The 25,902-nt window shown below is 36.7% G+C and overlaps 1 protein-coding gene across 1 annotated transcript in view; it reads left to right on the forward strand.

Moving 5' to 3' along the window:
- The window catches only part of EPHA4 (EPH receptor A4), a 168,655-nt gene that overhangs the window by 101,046 nt on the left and 41,707 nt on the right, over positions 1–25,902 (forward strand). Inside the window, exons 6-8 of the mRNA XM_063306702.1 lie at positions 15,637–15,761; positions 16,884–17,043; positions 18,919–19,030. Of these exons, the coding sequence (XP_063162772.1) occupies positions 15,637–15,761; positions 16,884–17,043; positions 18,919–19,030 (397 nt within the window). The remainder of the gene's footprint in view (positions 1–15,636; positions 15,762–16,883; positions 17,044–18,918; positions 19,031–25,902) is intronic.

The raw sequence follows: 25,902 nt of genomic DNA on the forward strand, positions 1-25,902 counted from the left end.
ACAGTCACCCTCCCCCTAGGTCCCACCATAGGTTGTCCACAAGAGTGACCAGTAGAGCTTCCATCCCATGCCCAAGCCTAAATCCTGACTAAAGAGGATCTGGATAACCTGTTTCTTCCACAGCTCTTTGTACTTAAAGAAAATGTATGTCTTCACTTAGCTGATTTATATGTCACTCCCAGGGAGATAAGGAATTGTTTTCAATATATAATGCAAGCAATAAGGTACACTCAACTAGTTAAAATAAGGATCATAACATTCTAAAATATATATTTTAGCCCACTCTTAAACTGAACAGGAAGGATATTTTTGACCATTCTGTATTAAATTATCTTGGCTTCCTATTGGTTGCTGCTCATCTGTCTCTGTGAGAGAGATTATATACAGACAGAAATAATTTTCAGGATAATTTTCTTGGTCTGTAAAATAAGAGTGGTGATGGGTGCAAAGGTGCTATTTTTAAACATCTGCAGCTAAATATATGTCCCAGTTCACGAAGTAACTATGTTTATAGGATATGCCAGCAGCAGAGCTTGAAGTCGATTTGTCATGCCCTAATGTGTGATGCCTTGATAGAGTAAATGATGCCTTGACCTTTGAAGTATGTTTTCCCTATGATGGCTGCAGTATCCTGTGCCAGTGGAATCTTCTTTGCCTCTGGTCTCTAATTACATATTCTTGATTGTATGGAGTATTGAACCACATTCAGTTAAGCACTTCTCTTTAGAACTTATTTGTCCACAAGGCAGATCAGAGTGAAGAGGAGGAGGCGTACATGTTCATGCCCCACAACCCTTCTACAAGAGGGATTTCTCACCTCTTGAATATGCTATCTAAATAAGTGCAGATAAAGTGTGGATGCATATCATGGATGAACTACTGGAAAATTAATAACTGCCTTTGAATCTTTATGGCTAGATGATTTTGTTCCAACATGCAATTACTTTTTCACTCAATAAAAAGCAAAAAAATGTTTATAAATATGTTTAAGTCTAATTTGTGTTTGACCTTCCTGCTGTCATCAGCTGGGCTAGCAACATATAATTTGACAAAACTTAGATGACAATATCAGGTTGATTACTGGCCACTTTTAGGGACTTATTCTTTGCTGAACCTTAATCATGGCTAACACACACACATACACACACACAAATAAATAAACCTAATCTGATATTTACAGGAGGTATATTGAAAGCCGGGTATATATGCTATATATACTGTACTTTGGGGTAGGAGAAAGCTGATTTCTACTGAAAACAGTGGTATTGAAATTTGTATTTCCATTTATTTCAGTGGATCTAGGTTGAAATTAACTTTTCCTGGTTTGCAGTATTACTGTATTTTACAGTAACCACTTTGCAATTGGCTGCAATTGTATTTACACATTGTGGTCTAGGCTGAAGAAATTTCCCATCTCTGGCTCAGCAGTGAAAACGGATAGCCACATTTCAAATCTCTTGCATTTCCAGAGGCCAAATGAGCATACAGAAACATTTCTGCATTTTGAATTGCTCTTATCTCATTGGTTAGAATAATCGGGAGTGAGTAAGGGGAATCTTTTGTCAGTTAACAGGTTCAATGAATTATCTGCAATATTTTACAGTTGCTCCATAGGACACAACTTCAGCATTAGAATGCCTTTTCTTTTTTGCCACAATGCTAAGTTAAAAGTTTGAAAGACTGCAATTACATAAACAGCATGGAAGGGAGAAGTCTTCTGAAGGTTGGAATGAGCACAAAGAGATATGGCTTCAGTGGCAATAGGAGACATGTGATTTTCCCTTCAGCCAGAAAGCATTTGTTAAGAGTGATGAGTAGCAAATGCAGTAAACTGCAAAGCTCTACAGGGTAGGCATTGTCTCACATGTTTTGAGTCAAATACAAGCTGATTTTTACCCGGTGCTATAAATTGCCTGCTTAGTTTGCTTCTTTCACATGTCACCAGCTTCCTCTAGGCATCACAAAAATAAATAAATAAATAAATAAATAAATAAATTGTAGACATTTCTGTTTCAAAGCAGGATGATACAGGCCTTGTACAAGAGAGCTCTAAGAGGGGCATAAACATGTAACTGGTGTATTTTATTGTAAGGAAGAACAAAGCCCTTTTAACCCTTTTAGTGTTTGGAAACCACTGTATTTTTTCAAAGGAGCTGTTAATACTATGTTTAAAAACTCATTTTTTCTTTGCTTAATTTGCCTGTTTTTTTCCTGAGTATCTTCTTAGTTCCTGGTGCATTCGAGATTAACTTCTTCCTTCTGAGAACCAAGTCAAAGTCTTGTGCTTAATTCACACTATATGTCTATATTGTATCACCACAGTTAGTATCAATGTGTAGCATTTTTGGACAGCTCGACAGGACTTAAAAGAATTATATGGAACAACCTTGTCACTTTGCCTTCTGATATATTTTGGGCCCCTTAATCTGCCTTCTGATATATATTGTTCCCCTTAATGAAACATTACCTTATAGTAGTTAAGGGGCTTATGCATCACAATGAAACTGAGCATTGTATATGCCCAGAAAGATCACCTATGATAGGTGGTAAATGAGGGGTCAGTTGTGATCCATTGAAGAAGATCCAGGATTTTGCGAAGAAACAGACATTTTACAACCAGAACAACGACAACATGAACCTGTAAGATGAGCTGCTTAGGCTTAAGTGTGTTACTGGGGAAAAGGAGGACAAGTATGTAGCACTTGTGCTTATGATGTGGCTGGATTAAAGCTGAAAGGATGTCCAGCTGCTGATGTGTCCAAAGAAAAAGAGAAATTTTGATGCTGCAAAGATACATATAGTATTGGTATGCGGAATGTCAGAACCATGAATGAAGGCAAACTCGATATTGTCCAAAGAGAAATGTCAGGACTGAACATTTACATTCTGGGAATTAGTAGACTTTCAAAGGAACATCAGATGTTCTACTACATTTCTTCATAGAAGAAATTCAGAATCCTTATTAACAAAAGGATGTCAGAGATAAAACCTCAGAAATAACAGAATGATCCCAATATGAATTCAACACAAGCCCAGCAGTATTGGCGATCCAGGCCTATGCTCCAGCCACAGATGCAGAGGAAGTTGAATTGAAACATTTCCATGATGACTTGCAACATTTTGTCAACACCACACCAAAAACGATGTCATGCTAGTTATGGAAACCTGAAAGGCTAAAGTTGGAAGTAAAATCTGGAATAATGAGAAAATTTATCCTCAGTGTATATAATGAAGCAGGCAACAGACTAATACAGATCTGCCAAGAAAATCCAATGTTTGTAGTAAATAGCTGACCAAAACCAAGGTCCTTCTTCCTATTTAGTTCTAAGATTAAGTTAAGTAAATTGGCAAGAATGATTAATAATTAATAATAAGACAGAGATGACCTAATATATTCAAGACAGAAGATTTGACAGCAACATTATTTTTATTTATGTTCCACTTCTAGCATGGAATACAGAATATATAGATGATGGTGATGATGATGATGATGATGATGATGATGGTCTGTCCTCAGTCAGTGACTGGATCCAGCCCTGCTTAATTTTAGCAAAGTTACTATATCTTTTTTTTCAGCAAAAAAGGACATGGATAGGGAAGTGATGGGAAATAAAGGTGGAAAGACGGATCACAAATAAAATAGATCTTCTGAAATAGAGGTTATGTTTGCATAATATATAATTCCTTTCCCTCACATAGGAATATGTCAATATGACAAACCTACTTAGGAATTTCTAATGCATAAGGTCTCCATGCTAGGAATAGGATCATTGACAAACATAGTCGCTTCACTCTGTCATGTATGGAAGATTACTTTGTATAATGAAAGATCTTTGCAATCATCATGTATAAACTCTAGATGCATTTGAAATACTTGAATAAGACATTGTCTGTCTCAGTGGCTGCCTTTTGTCTAAGTTTAAAGGATCACATATTCCACAAGTATGCCTGTGTTTCAGAAAGATGGGTTCAGAGGGCAGACCAGTGACTTTTAAAAGACTGTTTTATTGTTACTGTGACTCTTCATTTTCTTTTTTCCCCCCATTTCTTTCATACATTAGGAGTTACTGAATGGTTTGAACTTTGTGGTGTATGAAGCTATATTTTCTGTAATTTTCAGTCGTGAACAATAAAAATTGAATATTATGGATTTTGCATTGTTTTTGTTAATGCTGGATTTTATAGCACTTTAACCATATAAGAGATGAGATATTTGAATTCTAGGTCAGTGAGCCTTCCACATCTGTCTTCATGGATTGGTGATCAGCCTTAAGCAATGTAGTGCTTGTATTAAACTGATGATTAAAGCAGAGCCCCTTTTTCAGCCATTCTTGGAAGAAGCCATGAGAAACAGATATTCAAAACAGCTCAGTTCCAGCAAACAAGGCAGAATTTATTTCAGGATGATGTCAACCCTTATGACAAAGAAGTGAGGTAACACAAAATCTGGTTTTCAACTTTATCTTCTCCTAAATACATTATCAGAAGGTTACAGAGGCTTATTCGCACAATGCAGAGCAAGGAGGGAGAACCTGTATCTTTCCAGAGGTTGTGGAATTATAGTAACCATTGTGCCTATCTTGGCTCAATAGAATTGTTCAGCAATGGCTAAGGCATTGCCTCCACCAAGGGTGATATTTCCTCACCCTTGGTGGAGAAATATCAAACAGTAAGCTTGTAGGTCTTATCTGTATAGCTGTTAGTTTTCTGAGATCATTTCTCAGCAGTTGACTCAGACACAGCAACCAGCCTATAAAATGTATTTTGTCCTGTGTCATGGGCCAGTCCATGATTCACTTTGCTTCCTCCACAAACAATTTTTTACCATAGTTCTCTGTTCAGGATAATGTATACATATGTAAATTCTGGCTCTTTATTTTCAACCTCAGTGCTTTATATCAGTTTTTAATGTGCAAGAATAGCTAAGAGTTAGTTTTCCTTCTTTCTACTCAGTCATCCCATCCAAGCTGTATCAATGGCTTGTATTTTATTCACAGAGAGTGTCTAATCTTTGTCTCCTAGGTCTTGGCAGCAGATCCATCTGGGAGAAATGCAGTTTAATGGTCTGCAGAGCTAATAAAATTTTAAAAATTCAGCAGTCATTCAATTTAACTGTAAATTGGAGGTGTGAACCTGCTTCAGCCATTCTCTGTGTTTAATGGAGATAGAATAATATATGACTCCAAATTTGGATAGCCTGAAAGCAAGACTGGCTTGAAAGCAAGAGCTGACATGTTCATTGGGCAGACAACACTTTCTGATATTTTCAAGACTAATAGCACAGAGTTTAGTTTTTATAGTAACAGCGAGATTGCCATTGACAGTGGGGTTATATCCTCATAGCTTATACTGCAGTGTAATCTCGGGACCTTAGAATCAGTCCTACTGTTTATGCCCAGGCAAGGAATAAGTTTCAAAGGGGAAAACAACAGAGCAAATTATATTAGAGTAGCCATATTTCATTTTTTAGACATTCAAGTTCTCAGCCTTCTGAATTTTGCTAATTGACAGAACAGTAATTTTTATCACTTTATTTCATTTCATATTTTGTGATTGATATTTTATCACTGATTTTAAAAAATGCGTGTAACATTTGCCTCATGTTTTGCTCAAATCTTATTTACCACAGACCCCCATTGGTCATTCTTTATCCCCCTAACCCCAGCCAAGAATGCAATCACCAATCAGTTCCCATTGATGTGTGACACACACACACACACTTGCCCTCATACTTCGCATCTTCCTATCTGTTGCATCCACTGATGTACTAGTAAAAAAGGAAAGAAAGAAAACCCACAATATCAGCTTTGCCATTTTAGTGTCACTTGAGGAGAGTGACAGAACTTGTGTCAATTTCACCCAGTTAAAAAAATAAAAGAAGGGGCACCTTCCTTCAGTGAGAAAGAAAGAAAGAAAGAAAGAAAGAAAGAAAGAAAGAAAGAAAGAAAGAAAAAGAACAGTTTTACCACTCTTTTTGCCAACTGTCAGTTTCATCTATTAGAAAAAAAGAAAGTAGAGGGAAGGTCCACTGTTTCATAATTCTGCCAGGGAGCTTTAGAAAAAGAAAAAGTGCACTGGTGAACCTGTGTGTGTGTCTCTGTGTGTGTGTGAAAGAGAGAGAGAGAGAGAGAAAGCTCAGCCTTTCATAATTCTATCAGTAAATTTGTTTTTTTTTAAAATCCACCAGTCAAGGTCCTTCCAGAAGGGAGCAGGTAGCCCAGCAGCTTGGGGCAAAATGGCATGCAAGATAATAACCAGTGATAGGAAGAGGGTTAATATTGGCTTACTTGAGGTACAGTATTTGCCTACAATGAAGTGAAGCACAGTGGGCAAGCCAGACAGCAGCATTTTGCTATCACAAGTCAGAGAACACTACTTTTGACTAACAGCAGGAAAAGATGGAGGAGATTGCCTTCCCAGTGGACTGAGGGCAGGTAGAAGATAACATCATGTGTGCCGTTGAGAAACCCTTAGAGGCTCATACTTCTGTGGGAGCAATCTGGCCATGAACATCAGTCTTAAATATCATCATTCTAAAGTCCATCTGGGTTCAGGATCATACCAACTCCACTGCTTCTCTTAATGCTGATTTTAAAGAGCTTGTATAGCTATCCCACTTCCTATAATGCTTTATATTGTTTGCAATTAATGGTACAGTTTTGTAGTAACATAAGCTGTAGAATTTATCATTGATCTGACTTCCTCTTGATACAACCACATCAAATTGTAAGATCCTATGGCTTCCCACTTTGGAGAGCTGTTGACTGATTCTGAATTGAATAATTGCTCAGAGTATTTCTTCAAATATTTCACAAGGCTAACTCCATCCACCCATGTCCGCTGAATCTCTGTCATTCAAGCATTTGGAAATGTTTCTTTTATTTCCTTTTGTTTTTAAAGCAGCTGTAATGTTTTGACAGCTTTTTATACATTCTTATAAAGAGACTTGTTTTCCTGTTTGTTTAAAACTGGCATTCATACATACAGGAAACATACACACTGCTTCCTACCATGTATCTGTTGGCAACTATTGTTACCTTTCTAAGAATGTGCCAATAGCCTTTCATAGCAAACAAGCAAGCAGACTAGTCCTCAGACTAAACAGATGTCTCACTTCAGCTGCACCACAGGATCCCTGTCTTATCCTTCCTTGCTTCACAGTTTTGTAGTGGGAATATAACATCTGTGGTCCTAATCATTCTATAATTATGCAGGATCTATTTTCTAAAGTGGTGAAGACCTCACATATCAGCTGGCTGGAAGTTGTGAACTCCAAGAGATTTACTTAAAAAGCAACATGCCTTGAAATGAGCTTCCTATCTCATTGATTTGGCACATATTCTACTCTTCCAAATCAAGGAAGTTAAATTTGGCTAGATGTTGCATCTGTTCAGTTATACATTTGAATTTTTGCAGATTCACATTGATTTTAATATAATGTGTTAAAATATAATAGGGTCTGCAACATTTCAGATTTGATTCCAAAAAAAGGTTCTTTGGAGCATAAGGCAGCATGAATATACCATCTGCCTACAACTCTTGAAAGCAGACGCACCTTTAAAAGGTGCGGCTGCTTTCAGGAGTTGCAGAAAGATGCTACATTCAGCCCTAATGTACTCTAAAGTCTTAAAGTCTGAAGTACTGCACCACTCTAATAACAATGTCTTAGAGTTTAATATAGTTGAACTTTATAGAATAAAAACGTGGTGTTTAATGTCTGATATTACAAGATTTCTCAAGTAATCCTTGCATTTATTAGACATTCTGTCTGTTATAAGAAAAATAATACAGTAAATTGACACTTTAGAACCAAAGTTTGGGAAGTTTGTAATTTCAGCAGCACTTTGACATACCATGTTTAACCCTTTGCCCCTGCTCAGTTTTCTTCTTTTGCATGTATCTTCCTTTGCTTACTTCCTGGAAGCAAATTACAGACTTACAAAGCAACAACAATTAAAGCTGCCGCTTGTCCTGTGTTGAGGTGGTGAAATGATATAAATAGCATATGCTACCCACATCATGCATATTCCTATGAGATTAGCATTGTCCACCAACTTCAGTGGATTATTTATTTTATTTATTTATTTTCTATCCTGCCTTTATTATTTTTATAAATTACTCAAGGTGGCGAACATACCAAATACTCCTTTCTCCTCCTGTTTTTCCCACAACCGCAACCCTGTGAGGTGAGTTGGGCTGAGAGAGAGGGACTGGCCCAAGGTCACCCAGCTGGCTTTCATGCCTAAAGCGGGACTAGAACTCACAGTCTCTTGCTTTCTGGCCCGTTGCCTTAACCACTAGACCAAACTGGCTCTAAAGGTTTTATACAGTAGGTATTATAATCTATAGCTTATTATAGGTATTATAGGTTTGGATAAGAAAAACAACCAGGTAAAACACCTTCTCAGCCAAGGCTTACAACCTTCTTTGAAGATCCCCACAGCATCACTTTTAAACTAAAACTGACAAAATCAGACAATCTAAATGTGCATATCATAGCACATGTAATTTGGTTATTGCTGCATACTGTATAGGAAACTACTATGAATGTTCTTATCTAGGATCTGAAAGTATGTGTAATAAGCCCATGTGCATGAAGTGCAGTATTTGCAAGGGGAGCTCTCTCTTTTCCAGATCGTTCTTTCTACTGTATTTCCTATTCATGTAGCTATTAGCCTACGTACTGTCATGACAGTCATGATGGAAAAATCAGGCACTGGTCAGAAGCAGTTGCTGTAATGTTATCATTCATCTGAAACTTGACACTTCTCATCAGGATATGCCAAGAAGAGATCTTCCATGTCATGTTGGAAGGATAATACCAGCTTCCAACATATTTGGAGGAAGGATACACACAACATATTTGGAGGAAGGATACATATCTATTTTGTGTTTAATGTATGTTTCCTTCAGGGAGTACAAAGCAACACAGATTTCTCCCACATTATTCTTCTATATCATCTCTCTTCCTTCCACCCTGCCTTTATTCTTTGAAATAAATAATTTGACTAACCCATACTTGCCAATAAGCCTGTATGCCATCTGTAGGAATACAGATGTACTCGAGGGAGTAGAATCTTCTCTGTCAGTACAAAGCTGAGATTTCCCCACTCCCAAAATGCATTGAAACTGGTCATGATAAAAGCTTAATAATGTTATGCAAAGTAGCATTTTGGTTCACCTGCTTTCATCTTTTCTTTTTACATTGTGTCTTTCAAACTGAAAATCTGAGGGCAGAATTTCTCTTATTTATTACTGATTTCAAAGTAAGCCAATTAAATTAAAAAGAAAAAGAAAAAAGAGAAATGATGGAAAGGAAATTTGAACCATCCAACACTGTAATATTTGGTCATTCTCCATTCAGTTTGTTCACATGATCAGTACTCATCTATATCTCTATATAAATAGGTCCAGTAATGGAAATTAAGAAAAGTTCTATCTGGACTAAGTAGAGTTTTGCTGAACATGAAAGAAGCGCCACCAAATTGGTCTACAGTTTCTTCAATGAAAGCAGTACAGTGTTCTTAACACATATGCACATACAGTATACTGGAATGTTGCAATATCTCGTATGAATGAATGTATCTCATTTCCTCATGCATCCCAGAAAGTATTTATCCTGCTATAATGCTTAGGCTTTTTTAAAGCAATTATTAACAAAGAAGGTTTTAAGCAACTCTCACACAAGGTAAACACCTAATCATAATAGTATTATTATACTTTCAAGCATTTAATTTTGATCCTTGGTAATATGTTTAAATCGTCAAGTGTGATTAAGTACTTCTTAAAAATGAAGTCATAACTAGGTATTTAAAGAATATCCAATTTAATTGAAATTAAATATTTGAATATAATGTTCTATGCATGGTAGATGAGAGCCAGTTTGGTATAGTAGTTAAAACACACTGGGCTAGAAATTGGAGAATGTGAGTTCTAGTCCTACCTTAGGCATGAAGGCAGCTTGGTGGCTTCTAGTCACCTGTAGAGTATAACTTATTTGTTGAGGAGAGCCATTGCCCATAAAAGCTCTTCAGAAGATCTGGGGAGATACTTCCTAAGACTGGAGAAACTTGAAAAATGTAGTCCCCACATCTTCAGTGGAAGCTCATATCTTACAGAGGAAAAGAATAAGAATAAGAAACTAAAATACAGTCTTTTACAGCTCTGTGAACCTCAGATAAAAGTTTATGGAGGGAAGAAAGAGCTGGTTTAGAATTTTCTGTCCTGATTCTTGCCTTTCAATTAGGCATCAGGACCATTCTTGTCATCAAAGGTTTTCCTAGCTTGGATGGGAACAATCAAACCTTCTTCTATCTTAAATGCTTTTTGAAGTATGGTCGTGATAGTAAGAGCTCCCATGGTGGGGAGATGGTATTCTAGACAGTTTGTCAAGCTGGGAAAAGTAATTCAGAGAAGTAGGAAGGCATATTAGCTTCCTCCATATTAACACAGGATAAGGATCCATGCAGTGTCTTTATACTAAAACAAAAAGAGGCATAGGATTCTGTTCTTATTTCTAGTCTAGTCTAGTCTGTTATTAATTTTAAAGTTAAATGCAGTTTAACCCTCAGAAAGGAATATTCTTCATACCTTGATATCTGATCCTTTTGCCAGAGGTGTGATGGACTGAATCAGAGACGTCTCCTGCTATAATAAAGATTTCTGGTATCTTACAGTATCAAGATAATGTAATAACAAACTGGTTTTATTTAATTTAAGATGTGCAGCCTGTCTTGCTCAGTAGTTACAGTGCTATGAATTGTGTACTTATTTTCTTCAGCTTTAAATTGAAATCATCTGTTAGTTTTAAACCCTGAAGATGGAAATTTTCTGATCATGCTACAACATAATTACTAAAAATTATTAAAGTGCATGTTTGTTAATAATTAAATAATCACAGCTCCATTGATAGAGAGGTCAAGGAATACATTCCTTTCCAAAGTAGATTGGCCCTTGTGAGTTTTTTAGAAAAAAATGTTTTTTTAAGTTGATCTTCTAAATTTGCTTTCAATTGTTTCATTCTTTTAAAATAATTTTATTTTTTTCTTTTTATCTACTTAATGATGTTACTTTTTATTTATTGTGTATTACTTTGCATAAAGATAAAATAAAAATATGTTTACATAAAAAAAAAAAAACATGTCCATGAAGATCTATTTACGCGGTACTGTCTAGTTTTTATTTTCAACATAATTAGATAATGGAAGAATAACAAGTAGACAGTACAGGTAGTCCCTGCTTAACGATGGTAATTGGGACCTGAATTTCCATCACTAAGCAATGTGGTCATAAAGCACAATGTCAGGTGACTGCATTGTTTAGTGACAGCAATTGCCGCAGTCCCCATTGCCATCATTAAGCGAGAATTGTGGGTCACGAACTGAGGATCTCACATGACTGCAACTTGCAACTTCCTGCTGGTTTCCAACAAGCAAGTTAATGGGGAAGCTGGCAGGAGGCTGCAAGTCCCGGTCACGACAAGGCTATGCTTAGGCAGCTTGCAAGCAGGCTGGTGAGCAGGCAGGGGGTGGGTGTTGCGACCCGGTATGAGTATGTCCAGGCAAGGAGGTACTGTGGTGCGAGTGCAGGCGGGCATGCAGGTGGGTGCTGCAGCCTGGCTCAGGCTGCCGGAGTGCTGCAGCATACTGCGAGTACAGGCAGGTGCAAGTGCAGCAGGCAGGGGGTGCTACTAAGTATGTAGTGCCATAAGTACGTGACATTAAACAGGAGTTCATACTCTCAGTTTTACTCATATAGAAAGGATAAGGAAATGGATTTCCTTATCTATGGAAGTAAGGAAAAGGACTAAATGAGACTTTTTCAGTCGCACATAATTAGGCTTAGTTCCAAAGTGACTTACAGTAAGTGACAGGAGCTAGGTGATTGTGCCAAGTGCTCCTTGGAAAAGTTGGGCTTAAGAAAAGATCTGAAAATTAGACAAAATTTGAAGAATGAGGTGACATCTTGTTTGTGTTTTGACTAGGAGGGAGGTCCAAGTATATGAAGCAGCAAATCTAAACTTTGGAGATTTTTGTGGACACTGTTTGTTTTTGAACAGCACAACACTTTTACTGTAGATAGGAGGTTTTGGATAAATGTTGCTCAACCTGGCATCCTCCCTATGTGTTTAATAGTCCATAATTCCCATAATCCTCAGATCATATTGGCTGAGAATTTTGGGAGCTGCAGTTGCAATATACTTGAATGGCACCAGGAGAAAACTGTTTCAGCCCATACATTTTAATGGATTACTTCATAATCTTTTATTTCAAGTATCTGTGACCACATGAAGATAATGGAAAGAACACTGAAATTCTCTCAGAGATTGCTGGGATCAGAGTTGTTGAATGTTTCTCTGTGAAAGAATAATCCAGCTGGTCTCCAAGAAACACTGATTAACTGGGAAATGTGATTTTATGGCTGGATTCTCACTAATCTGTTCTTGCTTGAAGAGAGTGGTGGATTTACTTCATTGAGTGTTGACACTTGCAAATAAATGCAAAAACACTAAAAAAAGTCTGTCCTTAAAGCAGGGTCTCAACTGGATTATCAAATTAGGGTTATTCCATTTGTTGGTACTGGTTACTTCATGTAAATAACTTGATGGAATCCATTTTAATGGATCCTACCAGTCCTGTTTCTGTCACTCAGTATATTTTCATGCACGTAAGTTTCAGGGTAAGGAACAAATAGACAGATTGGCAGATGTGCTGAATGATGCAGAAGCAAAACTCCAGAATAATTTCTAACAGAGATGCCAAACTGTCAAACTGTAGATCAGAAAACAATCTTCCTGACAGAGAGTGCCTGCTGCTTAGTTTTTCTCCCATCAGGTCTTTCTGGTATGTCAAGTAATTCTGAAGTTTACATATCCAATTTTTATTGTTGTTCCTTGTGACATATATTTATATAGTTATTTAAAGTGCCCCTTGAGATTTACAAATTATATAGAACAATATAAAACAAGAGCCAAATTTAATTAGATTTCTTTCTTTCTTTCTTTCTTTCTTTCTTTCTTTCTTTCTTTCTTTCTTTTTATGGGGTATTTACATTATAATTTCACTTGAAAGGTTTTAATAAATGTTCAGATGGTTGTTGATTACTGGTTTTGTTTTGTTTGTTTCAAAAATAAGCATCTGCATATTTCTAGTTTTTTTTAGGGACAAAGGAAGGAATATATTAAATTTGGGAAGCTGTCTAATCTCTGGGTATACAGCACAGCTTTTGCTGATAAGATTAAAAAAAAATCTTTTCTTCCCTGGAGACCACCATCATTTGTATCAAAGCTGTGTCAGTTGTGGCTGGATTTGATAACAGCTGGGTAGAGACATGACCACACAGTAACAGAAAAAATAAGGACCGGGCAGCTTGAATCATAAATCTTCTGAAAGCCCATTTGTCCAGTAGGACTACGAATCTGTTACTGTCATAGTTAAAGGGAAACAGCATTGTCCCCTGGCCTTTTAAACATCTCAAGTTCAGACACCAATGATACCATAAAGGAAACCCTCAGAAGCATCTATTGAGACATTTCTTTCTTATTTATTCCATTGTTTGTTTTATCTTGGCATTCCGTATTGCATTTAAAAATATAATTCAAAAGAAAGCTTAGAATTTAACCAATTCTATAATACTGGTTAAATTGTCAACAAATCCATTGTCTTTTGGAACGGGATAAAAATAGGGCAAAAATGTCAGGTGAAATGAATTGTCTTAGACACTTCCACATGGTCACTGTTTCTATCTCCAAAACCTGCTGACACATTTTAAAACTGCAATTGTACTCAGCATTGCCATTCCTGAAGTATTGATAATAGTGCATGAGACAATTGAGCTGAGCGGTAGGTGAGCACAAGAAATGGCCAGCATCTTGGTCCCTTGCCCATATCCAGGTTTCTTATTTGGGGCTTGAGGGAGACCTGCCAAACCACTGAGTCATTCTCCTTTTTGACACTCAGCTGTAAGATGCTAGTGTGAGGTACCGCAGCTTAGTTTCTTACAGGGAAGTGGAAGAGCCTAAGAACTGGAAGGCAGATTCCTTGCCATTGGGAAACTGGCCCACCCTTAATTCTATGAATTCTATGAAGAATTCAACTTCAAATATAAATGCATTGAATGTGTTTCCTGTTGAACCACAGCTGAATTGGAAGTAAACTGGCTCATCTGCTCAGAGGAGATGATAGCTTATGGCTGTTGGGGTGGGGAACCAAGAAAGGAGATAAATAGAAGTCACATGTGGAAGTACCCTTAATTTTGTGTCTGTATGTGTAAATGTTGGCCATTATGACAGGTACTCCTACTCTCTGGCTAGGCTAAAACCAGAGAGAATCTCAAAAAATGGCATGTTAAACACACACACACACACAAACACACATATAATGCATAAAACTTTTTGATTAATAACAGGCAGGATCCCTATTCCTCTTAATTGATTCTAAGACCATTTCAAATTTATATACTTGGACTACTTCCATATTTTCTGCATGATCTCTGTCCCAGGTGCCACATAAGATATGTAATCAATACAAGCAATTCAAACAGCAAAGTAAAACAGTAACTTGTTTCACTGCATTGAATGCAGTCTTATTGTTCCTTCAAAATTCATTAAAATGTCTTGTTTTTGTATTTTTAAGCGAAAACTGACCTCATAACCTTTTGTCTAGGCAAACAGAAGACAAGGATTCTATAATGTCATATACTGGACATTTCTGATTATTCCACTTGCCAGATATTGGCAGATACTATGAGAAGGGCTACAGCAAAAACTTTTAAGACCTGTACAGTTAATATGAGGGAAGAGAAATATTTAGGCCATATCAAATTATTGTGGTAAAAGCCACGATGACATCATTTGTGTCATGACATCATTCCACAAATGATGCAGATTATGTAATTTACATTGGTTGTATCATGATTTAAATCACATACATAATTCTCATAATTCTAACCCTAACCCTTTGCCCTTCCATGTAGATGCCCAAGTGTCAAATCAGTTATAGGGCCTAATGTTTTTCTGGCCTTGATTTTTCCTGTTATTTCCTCAGTTTCTTTAGGCAGAAGATAGAGGAACAGTGAGAAGGACACACAGAAATCATTGGAGAAAAGAGGATTTGAAATATTGGTTGATTTAGATGAAATAGGCTCCATCTTACCAACTTATTACCTAATGTGTGTGTTTGATACCACTTACCCTTCCTCATAGCCATAGATGTTTTGCTGGTTTCAGTTTCCTGAAAGTAACCAGCAGATTTAATGAATTAAACCATATTGCTGATATCAACCAATAATATTTCATCATTTTTCCTTGCCAGAATAGTTTGAAAGACTCACTAAGGATACTTGTACTAAAAGAGTGAGAGGTTGGCATAAAGCCATAAAATTGACATAACGAGAAAAGAGGAGCCATCAAAGCCCAGGGGTTGTAAAATATAACTTAGTGCAGAAACACCAATTTAGTAATCTGCCTGTCATGCCAATATGCCTAAAGCTAGAACTGTTTTGAGTTGTATTAGTTGATACGTCCAAGATATGTGTGTGTGTGCTAAAAACAAGCAAACAAACATTCCAACATCATTCAATACTTGGACTTCTTCTGAGAACACTGTCTGACATTTCCCAATCTCTCTTTCTTGGCAGCTCCTTCTCAAATTGCTTTGATCCAAGCTAAGGAAATAACAAGGCACAGTGTGGCATTGGCTTGGCTGGAACCTGACAGGCCAAATGGAGTCATCCTGGAATATGAAGTCAAATACTACGAAAAGGTATTATTATTCATTGTAGATAAATGACTTTTCACCATAATGTTTGATCCCTGAGCCAAATAAACCCACTGTTATTATCACATAAATGGATTTTATTAGGAAGAAATGTTCTTATAATCATATCCATTTTGACAGTTTGTATATCTAAGGAGTTGAACTGAATAACATGTTGCATTTTTTCTTCCTTGCTGGGTAATAGTCGTGGCATTTTTTCTTTCCCTAGGAACTGTCTGATCCTAATGAGGCTATTTGTAATGAGAATCAATAGAACAGAGAAGCAGTGCAACATTAGCCTTACAGCAGAGACAGATGTGTAATAATGCAGTATATAACACAGTAACAATAATGAACTCTGTATGAGCTGATAGCTTTTGCCCAGAATGATGGTGGGGGTTTGATAAATTTTAATAGGAAACAAGGAAAAGAAAATTACATTCTTCACCTCCTCCAAATTGTGCAGAATTGTTATTTCTATAATATAATTTGTTGCTCCTCCATTTCAGAACTATAAAAAGATCTATTTCCTCTCAAGGTTGTCTGCAAAATGAACAATTACTTTTCCCTTCTCTCTCTCTTTCTCTCTCTTTTAATATAATCACTTTATTTCTTTTCCTAATTTTATCAAAAATGAGTTGTAGATTTTCCCTGGAACAAGATGACAACATTTTTTCTTAATGTATTTGCCAGGCAAAAAAAGCAGAATAAAGTTGCAGAAGGTTGGCAGACATTCCTTCAGTTATTTTAGGACCTGTAGTTCTAAACTGCAAAGGAAAAGGGAGAATGTGTGAAAAGGCTACTAGAAATAAAACATTATTAGTTCATCAGGAGGAGGATGACAACTTCTTTGTTATTTTACCAAGAATTTCTCTCTTGCCATTTTTTTTCCCATCAGAGCTTAGATCATAGATATCCTCTTTGCTTTTTCAGGCAAAAGAACCTCTGACAAAATATAAAAGTCCACAACTCTCATGTTACTAAAGCTAATAATAGATTAAAAAAAATCACATCCATTAAAGATATGTGAACATATTTCCTATTAATTAAAATACAAAGATCTGAGAGCTTTGGGGAAATTCCTTATTTGCTTTCCCCCCTTTTTTTCTTTTTCCTTCTTTCTGCTAGGACCAAAATGAGCGTAGCTATCGCATTGTGAAAACAGCAGCCAGAAATACTGATATCAAGGGCTTGAATCCTTTGACTTCATACGTTTTTCATGTGCGAGCAAGGACAGCAGCTGGATATGGAGACTTCAGTGGACCGTTTGAATTCACAACCAACACAGGTAATAACAATAGATCTCTCCCTGGCATAATGGAGACATTTTCCCCTGTCACCATTTCAAAAGGACATTGTATACACTTGAGTTGAATATGAATGATTTGTTGGTGTTGGTTTGGAATTCATTACCAAGCCTTGATCAAGGGAACAAAAGGATTCTGTGTTCATGTGTTTTTGTTGTTGTTTTTATTGCTTCTGCTCAGAGTGCAATTGGAAGCCTGATCCTTTGTGTGCACCTGAAATGCAAAAATGATGTCTCCTTTCTTCTGTCCACTTTATGGCCCACAAACCTTATCAAGGGCTGGAAAAAAGAAAAAAGGAGAAAGTCACTAACATTGCAAGAGGAGGAAAGATAAGGCTGTAATTCCAACATGCTTTCCCTTGTATCTACTTTCTTGTGAAAAGAACAGTAGGTCCTTGGATTATATTGAGTCATCTGTGTTTGGAAGTTTTTAGGATTTGAGACTTCCAAACACAAGCTACATACTTGAGTTCATAGGTTTAGAATGCCAGAAAGCAAGGGAGAGAAAATAAAACAGTTACATAATTCTACCAACACTGATTGTTATCTTTATATTACAGGCAAGCTGTTTTCAATATTTTAATGAGGAAACATATATTACAACTGCTATCCAATTTATTGACTCATGGTAGATATACAAGGTATACCAAAAGTCAGGCTTCATAGCCAATTATAAATTACACTAAATGTAAGAATTGGTTACCATTTTCTTCTAAATACTTCTGTACTTGTTTGACACATAACGTTTGAACATTCTTAAGTACAGTAGCATTTTCTCTGGGAACAAAATAATAAAAAATATTGTGATTGGCCTATGGGACCTGACTTTTGGTATATGTGCAGTTTTCTAAAACAATAATATGAGTTGTTTATGAATTGTCTGTCCAGTTAGTTTGTATACATGCTGGATAGATGTGGGTTCATCTTGTTCTTCACTTCAGGCAGCAACATATCTTAGGAGTTTCCCTGCTGTAGAGCATCTTTATAAATAGGAGTGAGAATGCGTGGAACCCTAGAGAACCTTTTCCCATGAAGTAGCCATGCTATATGTGCCAATAGTCTCACTGACAGGTTTGAGTGTTCACTTCTTTCCTATTCCAGTTCATTCTGCCAGCCATCAGGCTATCAAGACCAATTGCCATTCTGCTGCCTTTGTGCCAAATAGGAAAAATTTTGTTCAATAAAATTGGGGTCTGTTTTAGATCTAGCTAATCTGATCTCTTTTCTCTTCCTCTATTCATTTCAGAAATACAATGTCTATATTGTGCATGTGTGTGTCTGTTGGCCAAATGCTAAAAAAAAAAGAGTTGCTTCTTGAAATAACAGGAGGGAATGGATGTTTAATTTTCATTGCACGGAGAAATTTTAATCAGTTCAGGTTGTGCCATTCAATGTTAACATCCCTCAGGCAGAGCGTGTGAAAATGTGAAGTGCTTTACGCCACTGAAGACAGCGGAAAACATCTTGTTCTGTTTGAGTCTTCCTCTTGCTCATAGTCAAGGAATGAGCATCTGGTCCATTTAAAATCAAATAAAATGGGAAGCAGCTCAGCAGGCACTAAATCAGCCATTATATTCTCAAGAGTAAAAGTGAAGGGAGAAAGGAGGTAGTCCTTATTCTTGAAGAGTCCCCCCCCCCGCAAAAAAATTATGGGACATAATGCCTTTTACTAATTAGGGCCCTCCTGGAAAAGAATTCCAAATGAATTCCTATTGAAAAGGTGTAAGAATAATTCTGGACAAAGCCATGAACTGCCTTCATCTTTATGTAAACTGCATGCACCTCTTCTATGATCCTGTGTTATCCTTATCTGTAACATAACTGCAGAAACTTAACAGATATTGTCTCTCTTTCTAGTTCCTTCTCCCATCATTGGGGAAGGCACCAATCCCACTGTCCTTCTGGTCTCAGTGGCTGGCAGCGTTGTCCTCGTGGTCATTCTCATTGCTGCCTTTGTCATCAGTAGGAGGTAAGGGTTTAAGCTCCCCTTCTTTCCCCTTCTCTTTCATGAGGGAGCTTTTTGCCTCCTTGAAACAAAGCTAAATTCTTTGATTAGCATCATAAACACTGCATTTGCATCACAAGACCTCTCCTGTGTTGCTTTGATCTTCTCAGCATCAGTACTACAGAAGCATGTAATGTAATGGTAATTGTTCTAGAGTTATTTGCTGTTCAGATGCAAAACCAATTCTAGCTATGGGGGTGGTGGTGGGAGGTTTTAAAATGCAAGCCAACAACATGAGATCTGAAGAGAGACTGTAATTTGATGTAGAGTTTTAATGAATGCATCATTCTGGGTTGATGAGTTCTGTGCTAAGAGTGCCAGACCAGAGGGGGGTTATTGGGGAGAGGGAATGAAACAAGCTCCTGTATTTGAGCTTATACACAGAAAAGGGATGCTTTTTTTGATTTTCTATCACTTCTACATTTGGCCACATCAGCTGTTGTTGGCTGTGAAGAACACAAAAGAAGACACTTATATATTCCATAGTGGGTATACCAGCCAGGTTAAATTAAAAGCCCAGGAGAAGAAAGCTATTATTCAGACTTTCACAGGTAAAAGAGTTTGTTGTTCAGATCATAAATTTCTTCTTTTCTTCTCTGGTGAGGCATGGAAGGGAAAAATATTAGATAAATAAAATGTTATTTCTTTGAAATGCTAAAGGCTTATTTGGAACTCAGTATCTTCTGAAAGTGAAAGGGGTTTAGGGGTGGTGGGCAAGTATGTTATTTTTCTTTTGCAATAAGAAATACCCTTGGTTTAATTTCCTCCACCGGTGGAAAACTTGTACGGACAGAAGAAAGAAGAAATGGAAAGAGAAGATTGAACAGTAGAAGTTGGGGGAAAAAGTCTTTTCCAAGTGTGCAGTACATTTTTTTAAAAAAATGGGATAGAAAGGAGTTAATGGAATGATGAAGAAAGTGGGAGAAGTCCTTATCTGTTTCTTACCTGGCAATCTGGGTGGACCTAAGTGAGAGAATGAGACAGGGAAGCAGTAAGAAGAGTGGCAGAAAGAGATTTGACAAACTGTTGGCTTAGACTCCCCCACTATCAGCACTTAACCCCACATTTAAATTAGGAATTGGTTCCAAGGAAATGAAGTCACTGATAATAAAAGAAAAGTACGTCTACTGTATAAAGCCCTACATCATCCTTTAATCTCCATTTGACCGACCAGTAAAGCAAGGGAATCTCCCACAATGTTCCAGGTTGTAAACAATGGCTGATTCTAAACCCCATGCTTCTCTATATTTCCATATGTCATTTTTTAAAATAATAAATATTTAGAACTATTTTATAGAGAAATAAAGGGGAATATATTTTATTACAATATTTTATTAAAATAAATATATTTATTACATGTTTGTTTATTTTTCTGCTACTCTTCCAAATGAAGACAAGCAGTGTGATAGTAATATTATAGTGTGTCATACATTAATAAGGAAATGAATACCATTTATTCTTTTGGCCCAAGTGATTGGAATGGATTATTTAGGCAACCTACTATATATGACATTTTATTCAGATTATACTAAAAGCGGTTCCTCAAATTACCAGATTTGATTTTTATTTTTCCTTCTTTTCCCTCCCATTTCATGGCTGAATAGGAATTTGTGAATCTGTTATTATTTATTTTATTTATTTATTTATCAAATTTGTCACCACCCATCTCCTCCGAATGGAGGGACTCTGGGCGGTTTGTTTGTTTGTAAATATCCTTCCAAGAATTAATGATGGGTACTAAACAATCAAATAAAATATAAAGATATTTCAAATAATTCACAGTGAGCTGCTAATCTGCTGATATTCTGTTATTTAATGTACGGATATCAGATATGAATTTAGGTAGGATTAGAACAACGGTGGACAGCCTATTACTGAATTTCATGTGGCTCTTGCCCTCATTTTAAAAGTGCTTAGGAAGCTATTCTACCTCTGGCAAGATTTTCATGCCCTTTTCCCTGTAGCCCACTGAACAGAGAAAAAGAATGAGGTTTTAGAACTGGAATATATGATGCATAAACTGTAGAAATAAAAAATGGAGGTGTGCATAGCACTTGAAATTCACTTTGGTTTAAATTGGAAACACCCTATTATGAGTGCAAAACTAAAGTGCAGAATGGGCTGCTCAGAACCATTGTGGAAATGTTTCAAGTACAAAACATCTCTGTTCCAAAAGTAAAACATTCTGTTTCAAATTCAGAACACTTCTAAGGGAAACAGCCTATTTCACACTTGAAACAGCTGTTTCTCTTTGAAGCAGGACATTTTGAAGTCAAGATGAATTGTTTCACATTTGAAATGGTTCAAATTCAAAACATTTTGCACACCCCTAAAGATTACTGTGCTATACTGCATAAGTAATTTCCAATAGCAGCCTGTTACACTGCCCCATATGTTCCATTGTTCATTAGAGGATATTAATTCCAACAGATGTCCTGTTTCATTTCAATGAAAAGCACTGATAAATCCATCTCTTCCCCCTTGTCCTTCAAAAAATAATAATAAAAGAATATGCATATATAATAGTTTCCTAGATTGAATGAATAGGTTTGGCTCCATGCTGGTGAAGGATTTCTAAGATTGTATCAGAATTCTAATAACCATAAGAATATCCTGGATCAAGATGACAACTTTTAAGTTTTAGTACTTTTGACTAAAGTGTTTTTTTAGTTCTTGGAAAAAACAATATTGTCAGTAAATAAAGCAGAAGGCTATATTGTTCGTAGCGTATTGAGAAAAGTCAATATCCAAAGCTAGTTAACACAGGATTTCCAGGTCCTTATGCTCCATGACCTAAGCCTTATTTCTAAATATATGCTGCTGGAACACTAAGAAAGAAAGGTCCTTTTGTATGATGACCTGCTTCTAGTTTTCTCAGAAGTAGCCTGCTGACTTAAAAATATTGAAAATAAGATGGTAAACTGGATGATATAATCCAGCATTATATAAATAAGTTCATATACTTTCTAATTTACTCTTGTGTTTCAATTTGTTTTTCTTTTTTTATGCCTTTTTAAAAAAGAAAAGCAGTTATATAATCCATGCAGTTATAAAAACTGAGAAGTAGTCAACACTGTAATAGATTTCAGTAGGTGTTTAGCTGTTTCACCAGCTTCCATGCTGACAACAGAAAAAGAATTTATGAAAATGTAATGCAGAGAGATAGATTTATTAAAAGCTATTCCAACAGTAAATAGCATTGCTGTGCCTGATGACTTGAATTCCCCCCTGCCTTTATTGATTGCTTTATTATTTAAGACAGGATTGATACTGAGATGCTTTGGATTTCTAATTACAAGTCAGCACCTTGGAGAATTGTCCCTGTTGAGTTTCTCTAAGATAATTCCTATCCTGCTTCCTCATTTATATTTATATTTATATTTTATTTAAAATACCACCTCTGAAGGCAGATAAACATATTCTAGTAATTGGACTTCACTGGAACACTTCTTAGAAAATGAAATATCAACCCCTTGCCCTCCTATTGATTCTCTTTGATATAAGCAGAAAGCTAGAACCAGATAACTGATCTGATGTGTATACATCTCTGCCTTATTTGACAAAAACAGCTCAGCAGTTTATAAAAAGCCTGGATGTTTGGCCCAACTGCTTGTGTGTTTATTATAAAAGTATGCAAACGGACATTGGGTTGAAGGATGTTGCTCTGAAATTGAAACACAAAATATCAAGGTCTGTACAGATGCTTAAGGTTGTGCTGGGCATTGCTGTTAAAAACATAGACAAGAGTTTCTGTTTTCAAATTCTGTGTTGAAGCAAAAATAATTATTTCAAGGAGCTAGATTTAATACATTTCCCTTTCTTCTTGTTTTAATACAAAATGTACTTCTAAGCTAAATTGCTTGCAGTCTGCACACACACACACACACACACACACACCCTTTGTGGGGGAAAACATCACATTTTGTTTTTTTGTTGTTGTTTGTTTGTTTGTTTTAAACTAAGCTTATGGCTGTTGATCATGATAGTTACACATTGCCCCCAGTATCAAATGCAACATGTCTTTCAGTGCCAGCATCTGGGGAACATAAATGGGAGTGTGTTGTTTTAGTCATGTGCTGCTTATGGCTTCCCAAATACATCCAGTAGGAACTGTGAACACAAAATGCTGAACCAAATAGGTGATTGATTTGATCCATATGGTTCTATATGTGCCAGCCATATGGAGTTCATCACCTAATAGGTTGTCAGTGATACCAACTTTGAAAGTGTTGATGATTTGCAGGAGGAAGAAGTTAACTGGAAGTCATCTCTTTTCAAACATGAAGAATTCAGGGCTTATAGATAGCTTACTTATCACTTGGTACATGAGCTAGTTTACAACTGCATTATACATCAGGAGCTTATTAATGATGATTATTACTGTATGTATAACCACTCAATGTTTAGCCACTGGAGATTTGCACATTCTGGACCTCCATGTCATGTAGTTTTGAACATTTGTGTGTAATAGACTGATTCATACTTAAGCTATGGTACTTAAACTAAAGAATTTATTTCCACAAGATGTGGTGATCATAGATTTAGATATTTGTAAAAACAGAGTTCAAAAAATAACGGGACCAAAGCTAACAACAACTGTTCACCTTACTGACATTCACCACCTGAATAATAGATAACATGCTTTAAATACCAGCTGCTTGGGATCAACAGTGGGCTATCACTGTTTGGTCTAGTGGTCTAGAGCCAGTTTGGTCTAGTGGATAAGGCAACGGGCTAGAAACCAAGAGACTGAGAGTTCTAGTCCCACCTTAGGCATGAAAGCCTCCTGGGTGACCTTGGGCCAGTCTTTCTCTCTCAGCCCAACTCACCTCACAGGGTTGCTGTTGTGGGGAAAATAGGAGGAGGAAGGACTCTTAGGTATGTTCGCCGCCTTGAATTATTTATAAAAATAATAAAGGCGGGATATAAAATAAATAAATAAATAAATAAAATCATGTGTTTATTTAGTTGTCTCAAATGCATCATGTGATCTGATAGAGCAGGGCTGTTGTGTTATTATGTAAAGGGACCCATTCTTACAAAGGTTCCACTTCTTCAGCACAGCCTTGCAGTCCTGACATGATTCCTGTCCTAACAGTGAGATGCACGCTGAGACGAGGAATAGTACTCTAATGTTTATTACTGCTACCTAAACAGAATCCTAACAAACTGAATAAGCGTGGGAAAAACCCAGACATATAAACCCCAAAGGCTAAGGCGGGCCTGATCTGTGTCTCTTTGAATGGTTGCTTAATTCCTCAGTACTACGCATGCGCTTTACAGCCTGGATGGGAGCCCCCTGCTCACCATCCTTACTCATGACAATTCCAGTGCTAATGTCACATGTTATGCAGGAAAAATAAGCTGGTTCTTTGACAAAGAGTGTGATGGAATCCACTACTGATTTAAGCAGTAGAGGATCTCAGCTGCTTCCACCAAACAAAGCTATTTCAAACAGTACTTTTACTTACGATTCATTCATCTCAGAATCAGTTCCATTGTCGGTCTTCTTATTTGATTTCATTGCAATATAAAAATGGGTATCAGAAAGTTATGTCCTGTGCAGATGATAATCTTAGAAATCATCTACCCAACTGATTATCTCTTCAGGAACCCCCCCTCCCCCATTCCCCCTCCCCCCCTGCAAGTAGACCTAATATTCTATGGTGAATGTCTACTCTTTGTACTATGTTGTAAGGCTTATGTTATATTGCCCCTGGAAGGGCAGAATATAAGTAAATAAAAGGTAACATATTAAAAAAGTAAATGCAAAACTGCTCAGTAAGAGTTTTTTCTTTTGTTGTATTTGTTTTAAAAAGGAAATTAGACAGTTCAATGTGTTGTTTTGGTTTTGTATCTAATTAGGTGATGTTTTGCTGAAGGCTGCTTATTATAATCACTAAGTCAAATAATTTAGGATTAAGTAACTAAGATTTCCATTGCCTTGTTGTGATAATTTGGGGAAAACTGCATGATCACACTCTTCTAGTTGAACAGAGTATCCAAGATGCTTTAAGCTTTTTGTTGGCCTTTGTTTTTTCACTTTGTTATGTGAATGCTGACACTGCAAACTTGTACATTGACTAGAAAAGAAGAATGTGGATCTCATGCTGCTTCTTTGCAATACCTGCTAATACCCTTGGCTCTTACTTTTTGTTGTGTGCTGTATGTGCCTGCCAGTTTTAAGATCCACCTTTTCTTTATCTCTAAATCCCACCTGTAGACTCGCCTTGATCTCTGACCCCTACGGTTTTTTCACAGTGCTTGTATTCCCTTCCTGAACCCCGCCTTCCATTTAACCACTGTCACCCAAATCCCTATAATTATAGAACTGAATACAACAAAAGGTTCCTTTGCTGTCATTCAGGTGAGCTGTCTACAAATGTCAGTTTGTGTCCAGCATTCCTCAGGCATCCTAAGCACTTCCCAGACTCTCCTGATGACTAAATAATAAGCAGGAGGGATAAAGCAAGGAGGGAGCATCTTTTCAAAACAAAAAGCCCCAGCAGTCGCCCATCCTGGGCAAAAGCTCAACAGGTGATAAAGATAGAACTGAAGTAAAGAGTAGCTTGGGAAGCCTCTCTTAGAACTTAATAGGCTGCAATTAGTGGACTGAAAAGTATTCACTGCCTCTTTTACCTGCTCCCTTCTCTAGAGCATTTTTTTTTCTTTTAGTGGTTTGTTCATGTTAACCCAAGATAAAAAGTATTTCTCAGGGTTTTTTTTTCCTGTTCATAATGTAATATATACATAATAAACTTATACAGGTTTGCATCTCAGTGTCCTTGTGTCAAGGTTCTGATTGAAATGTTGATCTAATGTATAATCTGTGATGT

Source organism: Candoia aspera, chromosome 6 (genome assembly GCF_035149785.1).
Source record: "Candoia aspera isolate rCanAsp1 chromosome 6, rCanAsp1.hap2, whole genome shotgun sequence".
Lineage (NCBI taxonomy): Eukaryota > Metazoa > Chordata > Lepidosauria > Squamata > Boidae > Candoia > Candoia aspera.